This window comes from Haliotis asinina, chromosome 10 (assembly GCF_037392515.1).
Source record: "Haliotis asinina isolate JCU_RB_2024 chromosome 10, JCU_Hal_asi_v2, whole genome shotgun sequence".
Classification (NCBI taxonomy): Eukaryota; Metazoa; Mollusca; class Gastropoda; order Lepetellida; family Haliotidae; genus Haliotis; species Haliotis asinina.
Window position 1 is genome coordinate 23351488 of NC_090289.1, and position 8582 is coordinate 23360069.

General features: G+C 39.9%; 1 protein-coding gene across 3 annotated transcripts in view; it reads left to right on the forward strand.

The window, feature by feature from the left end:
* Positions 1 to 5294, forward strand: part of LOC137297881 (cardioacceleratory peptide receptor-like) — a 68871-nt gene extending 63577 nt beyond the window's left edge. For all 3 annotated transcript variants that reach the window (XM_067829852.1, XM_067829853.1, XM_067829855.1), the window contains exon 10: positions 4416 to 5294. In XM_067829852.1, the coding sequence (XP_067685953.1) occupies positions 4416 to 4650 (235 nt within the window). In that variant the 3' untranslated portion in view covers positions 4651 to 5294. The remainder of the gene's footprint in view (positions 1 to 4415) is intronic.
* Positions 5295 to 8582: the final 3288 nt, after the last annotated feature.

Here is an 8582-nt window from a genome sequence, read left to right on the forward strand (position 1 = left end):
AGACCCTCGACACATCCGAATGAAACACAGATATATTTGTGAATACATGTACATTGTCATAGTCTTGTTTTCAGAACCGGACACCGAAACCTATAATGCGGTGAGGAGGTTGTTGTTATATATAGCTTGGTATAGTTTGCGTAGAAGCACCAACCGACTGACTGGGTGACGTGTCGTCGCACCTCGATCATCTTGGCCGCTGCAATGACATGATGTCCTAATGACTGTAACGTCTTTGAAGACATAATATTATGTTTCGATGAAACTAGACTTCGTTTTGCGTCAGTCCTGTTTGTGTACCTAGTCATTTGCTCTCAATGAGCCTTATTTAGATGTTCTTATGATCGCAAACATATTCATCAAAATATTTAAATGATATCATAACGATCTAAACTCCAGTTGAAGAGTTAACGGCGGACAGCTTCCATTGAAACACCGCTTCCGTTGACGACCAGAAGCTGTGGAAAGTAGACTGAGTGTGCTTACTCTGTGAAATAAGGCAAATGCTATTTTGGAGTATAAACATACATATAAGATGGATTTTAGTGTATTCCGATGGTTGCAGATGACGATCTTTGGTGTCATTTGAGAGGCACTTAAAATATTATAAACAGGACATTCAAGCAATGGGGAAATTAAGGTACTACATCTACTTTCTTAGACTTTCAAAACATATTATAATTGTTTTCATGTTGGCCATCTTTTACTCTTTTACCAGAACATCAACATCGACATAATTGATCCGTCTGTAATCCAGTTATTTCTCCTATTTGAAGGCGTTGTACCTTAAAGCACACAGCGCTCAATGACGTTGTGTGGTTCCCACTTCAGGTTCCCCAGATCCCTTTCAAATGTTCCTAGCCAGCATATGTATAACGCTTTACAGAGTGCCTTATTTTACTAGGTGGGTTTTATTAGAGAGTGGGAAATCCATCCTGAAATTGAAAAGAATGCCAATTCATTTGCCGTCTCAAGAGGGTCTTTTCGCAATGACCGTCACATCCAAATCTCAGTTCTTAACTCCCTGAAAGAAAAACGTGTCAACGAAAGGAAATAAAATACCTGTCAGCTGTTAACTGAATAATGAAATATGTAAATCTACGTGAAATGTTGAGGCTTCCGAGGAGAGGTTGGTGTGCCGGGATCATTAGAATTTCGTGACGAATTATTGATTTGGGAATCACATCTTGATTGAAGAAATTGTATCAGCAATGAAAAGGTCACCTCCTCGAACAAATCGCATGTTTATATTAGGTTAACCTTTTTGAGAAAAACACATAGTTCTTCAGTGAAACCAGCTGCTTGTTTGGCTACATGTGTTTTGGGGGAAATGTACATGGTCAGCAACAAGTGAAGCCGGAACTTGGAAGTGGAATTTTTCTGGTGAAAACGACTTTGAAGAATTTCTTCTCACTTTGCTAGTATCACCGGGGTATATTATACAGAGAATGGGCCAAGTGTGTATGACGAATGTTTACGTTAACATATTTCTCGTACATGGCAGATTTCTCGTGCATGTACACTGTTACATTAGGAAGGCCCAGAGTGAGTTCACTGACCGCGAAGTGCTGGCCGCAGTGAACATACAGCCCCTGAAGACGAGAGATAGCATGGATGTACTGATAAACTGACGTACAACAACAACATTGTATAGTTGGACAACATCAAACAGGACAAGGTGACAGTATTGTTAGATGAACATACAGCCCCTGAAGACGAGAGGTAGCATGGATGTACTGATAAATTGACGTACAACAACATTGTATAGTTGGACAACATCAAACAGGACAAGGTGACAGTATTGTTAGATGAACATACAGCCCCTGAAGACGAGAGATAGCATGGATGTACTGATAAACTGACGTACAACAACAACATTGTATAGTTGGACAACATCAAACAGGACAAGGTGACAGTATTGTTAGATGAACATACAGCCCCTGAAGACGAGAGATAGCATGGATGTACTGATAAACTGACGTACAACAACATTGTATAGTTGGACAACATCAAACAGGACAAGGTGACAGTATTGTTAGATGAACATACAGCCCCTGAAGACGAGAGATAGCATGGATGTACTGATAAACTGACGTACAACAACATTGTATAGTTGGACAATATCAAACAGGACAAGGTGACAGTATTGTTAGATGAACATACAGCCCCTGAAGACGAGAGATAGCATGGATGTACTGATAAACTGACGTACAACAACATTGTATAGTTGGACAACATCAAACAGGACAAGGTGACAGTATTGTTAGATGATTATACAGCCCCTGAAGACGAGAGATAGCATGGATGTACTGATAAACTGACGTACAACAACAACATTGTATAGTTGGACAACATCAAACAGGACAAGGTGACAGTATTGTTAGATGAACATACAGCCCCTGAAGACGAGAGATAGCATGGATGTACTGATAAATTGACGTACAACAACATTGTATAGTTGGACAACATCAAACAGGACAAGGTGACAGTATTGTTAGATGAACATACAGCCCCTGAAGACGAGAGATAGCATGGATGTACTGATAAACTGACGTACAACAACAACATTGTATAGTTGGACAACATCAAACAGGACAAGGTGACAGTATTGTTAGATGAACATACAGCCCCTGAAGACGAGAGATAGCATGGATGTACTGATAAACTGACGTACAACAACATTGTATAGTTGGACAACATCAAACAGGACAAGGTGACAGTATTGTTAGATGAACATACAGCCCCTGAAGACGAGAGATAGCATGGATGTACTGATAAACTGACGTACAACAACATTGTATAGTTGGACAACATCAAACAGGACAAGGTGACAGTATTGTTAGATGAACATACAGCCCCTGAAGACGAGAGATAGCATGGATGTACTGATAAACTGACGTACAACAACATTGTATAGTTGGACAACATCAAACAGGACAAGGTGACAGTATTGTTAGATGATTATACAGCCCCTGAAGACGAGAGATAGCATGGATGTACTGATAAACTGACGTACAACAACAACATTGTATAGTTGGACAACATCAAACAGGACAAGGTGACAGTATTGTTAGATGAACATACAGCCCCTGAAGACGAGAGATAGCATGGATGTACTGATAAATTGACGTACAACAACATTGTATAGTTGGACAACATCAAACAGGACAAGGTGACAGTATTGTTAGATGATTATACAGCCCCTGAAGACGAGAGATAGCATGGATGTACTGATAAACTGACGTACAACAACAACATTGTATAGTTGGACAACATCAAACAGGACAAGGTGACAGTATTGTTAGATGAATAGATAGCTCCCGAAGACGAGAGATACATAACCACAAACGTCCATTGGTAAACGCATAACATTTCTAATAAAGATATTTCAGAGTGCAGTAACCATTAATGTGTGACTTCAACACAGTTGTTTACAAAAAAGGAAGACCTTATTCCGTATAAATGCTACAGACCCAACTACAATAGTATTGCGGCACGCACTCACGCACACATACATGCACACATAAATGAACACAGATGCTTGATATTACAAACTTATATCTAACAATAGTCACAACATGTAAGTATTTTACATGTACAGACAAACGTACAGTAATGAACTATGTAACATGAACGCTTCCTCGATTAAGTGTGTCTTTTGCAGAGAATATTTGGGCAATCGTACTTTACATATTCAATATCCCTCATATATCTGCGTCTTACGTCATTACAGATTGGACAAACAAACATGGACACATTATTCTCCAGGATTCATTGTGATTCTTAATTCACCTATATTAATTATCAACAATATTTTGAAAATCCTCAGCATAATTAAAACCACAAACGTACTTGTAAGTTCATTTTTCCATGACCTCCGGCCATTTTCAGTCATTCCTTTACACATGAGATAATATTGTTATGGTAACGATTTTCTTCAATAATTTTAATTTACGCCGCTAATTAAAACATCCATTCCAATCACAGCACATATTATAAAACCTAATTCAGCTATCACAGAAACATTTGTTGCACTTACAATATAAGTATGTCTTCAGTGCGTACCAATGATTAAACTGAAATGTTACACACACACACACGCACACGCACACGCACACGCACACACACAATCCCTGGATAAACGTATTCATATACATGTACGTGTACTTGTTTACCTGAAGCCGTGTGGGTCATGCACGTCAAGTTGTCACAAATTATGTCACATCGCCTCTTCCTTGGACTAATGCATCCCGGATTTGGCCACAATTGGACACGAAGTATGTTTTCAGGACGTACAAGATGTAAGATGTCACGTGAATATAATTTCGTCTCTTTACATCAGTCTCCCGAGATGGATCTTCATTTCTAAATTTATGATGTCCCACAGAGTTTAAGTGTTTCTGTCTTCGCTTCAGGAGAGTGTACGTGTTCCGGACGTTGTCTGAACGATGGTGCCGGTGCTGCAATGACGACTCCCCGCGAGGAACGTCTGCGACGGAGTACACCAGCATGTCGGAAACAGACGACATCCGGTTGACCGCTGACCCAGGAACGTCATCACGAGTTGGCAGGGTGCCGTATGTGCGGCAAAAACTGTCGGAAGCGGACCGAGAAATCCTTTCTCTCCATGTGACGTCTCATAATATTTGAACGCATGAAAACCGAAGAGTATTGCAAAAAGTGCAATTTTCTCCCGATAACAGATAAAACAACTGATGGTGAAAAGAAGTATATCGTGACTAACCTGTTTTTTTATGTGTGTTGTTTGCCCAACGAAGGCGGCGTGGTGGATATGTGAAATACATTAGACACAGTGACTTACGCTAAAATTAGCGGATTTGTAATGTCATATTGTTTTCAATGTCCTATTGTCAGTAATGAGAACCAACGAACAACACCGCCCACTACAACATCCATGTGTTCAGGGCCAGAGTCTCTGTGTTACGGATGACGGCGTGAAAACTTTCATTACCGCAAACAGCGTTGGTCGGTCTGCTCTTTGTGTACTTCAGGGTCTGTGGGAAGATGCAGTTTTGTGCTGCTACAATTACGGCAAAGACCGTGAATGACAACGGTAAAGGTCGACCTGAAGATCATCAATACAAATGACGTTCATGTATTTGGTAGATTCTGCGCAGATGCTGCTCAGATTATTTTCATGTTCTGATAGAGACTCCAGTTGTTGTTTCTTGGGATGTATTTACACGTGAGACAGATTGATGTTTTTGTTCTGGTTGTACAATCTTTTTACTGAGTCCACACAGGGTCCTGTGGTCATTAAATGTCATAAGAGGTGTTGTTTCATGACATGTCGCAGAGCAATACTGCTATTTAGCATAACAGGGCGCTGCTTCAGAGCAGAGTTCACTGAAGGCAAATATACTCTTAAAAAAAGTAGCGACTTTGAAGTCTGGTAGAACGAGAACCTATTGAGGAACGTTACAATGACATTCATCATGTGTATGCAGCATCATTTCACGTCATCACCACACGCAAACACGATGCATAGGAAGCACGTGCACAATTTGGGAGCGTCATACACGTGCATGGGGTGTCATTAGGAATCTTGACGTTTTTCAGGCAGGTCGTTAAATTACTGTAGACAATTTGTTCCGATAATTTTCTTGCTTCTGTGCATGGTATGGGTTTTCAGGGTCAAATCACACACTACTGGATGAAAATTGTAAACCTGAAATTTTCATGTCATACTCCAGTCACCTAACAAGGGTGATAACTGAACGAACAGCTTTGCTTTGAATGAAATCCACGTGGCAATGCATTCACAAAACATCCATTATTATTGTATCAATAATGATCCAATCCCATATATCTCCCAATTTCGACAATCGTATATTGAAAGTACAGTTCCCCTGCCTTTTTTAAGAGTATACAGTGGCTGGCGCCAGCCAATAGGAGCTGTATCACGGCACAGCATGATATAACAAGAAGTAATCAGGATATGTCCAACAAGTAACATATTCTGTCTCGGGATACTAATTATTATACTATACTCTTATTCTATTTTTTCGATGCAGGGGTTCGAACACTGGTAATCAAAAGTCACACTTAGATGTGAAAATGATGCAACAGCATAAGGCATAATTATATTCTCAGACGTTTTATTCGGGAAAGGCATTAGACTTGCCTGGCGTCTTGGCAAACGTCACGCTTCCATCAGCGTAAGGTATATTTACAGGTTTGGGTGTAATGATATAGGTCAGGAGTAAAAATGCACGTGGTTCGGGGAACAATGGTACTCACAAAACAACAATTTGGCTCAAATAGTATTACCGCTTGTGGTTCTAGTCTGTGCCCACCGCCATGACAGTTGTGGGTCATAGAGCATGTCTTGAGTGGTGTGCCGGAAGAGAGAGAAAACACCCTGACAATGTAATCTGGGGATTGATTCGGACCTTTCACGCCGTATACACCAATTGTACAGGCATGTCCCATTTTACGGATTGAATCGTTCATGTTTTACAACATACACATTGATTTTACAGAGTATTTTCTGTGGCTGAGATCGGTTGTATTCGTCCACAGATCGCTTTAATCATTACATGCTGAGTCAAAACAACCATGTATTGTTACGAACTCATTCCCATATTGAAACCATCAAACAATAAAGAAAAGTGGTTTCATTCACACTTGCATTCTATGTTTACAATCAAGGGAATCAGTAGGTGGCAATACAAATCCTGCGGCAGAAAGGGTTCATTCCCATTATGACTTCTCCCAGTTTGACTACCCGTCCAAATACACAACTTGCTCCAGTTGAGTGGTTTTTAATTACTATTTCTCTAACCTCCGTCAGGTACACAGTTCCACGACACGGACTTTGTAAACGCCACTGACAGCGCAATGAAAGCCTGGTACTTTAATATGTTTGGAACTTATTTTCTTTTCGTCAAAGCAGAAGCTTGGATATGCGAACACTCCTTGTGGCTTTATATAAACGCCGCTCCAGTACATCGTTTCAATAGTTGGATGCATAAATGGAATAATTTGAGGACAAAAGAATAATACTGAGACGATATAGCAGAAAAAAATGATTGAATGATATATAGATTCGTTATGGTGTTGGTTACGGCCAGCAAAGAAATGAGCTGCCGCAGAAAATCAAGTTTTATAAAACTTGTCTGACACTGAATGTAAATGCAGAGGTGATAACCACTGGAAGCGGGTTATTTTTAGGAATGAACAGGTGTAATGAGTTGAGAATGTCACTGTTTGTGGAGTTATTCAATGCGCCGTTACCGTATAAAGTAGTTTTCACATCGTATCCTTGAATATAAACATACATCGTTGTTCTTAAATTCTAATAGTTCAAACATGTAAAAAGGCAGTGAATAACGTCTTAGTTATATTGACCACATGAACACTTGGATGTTCCCGATATATGCCGTTTATATCTGTCTGCATTTACGTCACTGCAACAGAACTTGAGGGGACAATGGATGATTTGACAAAAGGATTTGATAACCCTAAAATTAGAATCAAAGTAATTGTGAGTTTCTGTTGGGTTTATTATGGTTCTTAATTGATTCAGTAAAATAGCGTTGTAAGGACCAAGCGAAATTCCACGACACAATCACACTCGGTATAAATTATTGAGAATATCTTTAGTTTGCATTTTACATTTAATAGTTTGAATGGAAGTCTTCATTGTTTTAATCCGAGTAGAAGAGTTACCTCCAAATATCAAAACAAACAATAAATGATCACAAGATCCCCTCTTCACCTGGCTTCTAATCAACATAGGTTGGTCCTAGGAGTCTCCCGCAGGTTTAATTCAAGGAGTAAACAACCTGGGAGTAATTAACTATACGCGTAGTATTAAGTTTAGGGGTGCTCCATGTTTACGCTGAGGTTCATGCGCAGTCACACTGGGAGTAGTCATAATGGGAAGATACCGCAGAAAGCAGTGATAATAGCAATAACCACAGTGATGGTACTATTCACCTAGATGCACCAGTGATAGTAGCAATCAGTGGTGGTAATATTCACCCAGGTGCACCAATGATAATAGTAATCAGTGGTGCTAATATTCACCTAGATGCACCAGTGATAGTAGTAGTGGTGGTAATATTCACCTAGATGCACCAGTGATAATAACAATAACCACAGTGATGGTAATATTCACCAAGCTGCAGCAGTGATTGTAGCAATAATCACCGATGCTAATATTCACCTAGATGCACCAGTGATAATATACTGTTCAAAATAAGTAGGGGATATTCGGTAAAAAAATTGAAGTAACCAAAACTGTGGCGAATATATTTTATTTACTAATAGGTCGGGACCAGTAATAGACACGTCTAGAACTAGATGACCCAGTGAATAGCGGTCTCATGTACGCGCTATTTCCACAAACGGCATGAAGAGGTGAGAAGGGTCCATAAACTGAATTTGACGTTTTTTACAGTTCAGTCAATTACGTGTGAAACCTCCGCGATTGGCCAAACAAGCACGAATCCTCTTTGGCATACTCCTTATCAGTCGACCAAGCATGAATTGGGGTATGGCATTCCATTCCTCTTGCAACAATGCGCCCAGTTCTTGAACCGTAGCTGGTTGACGTT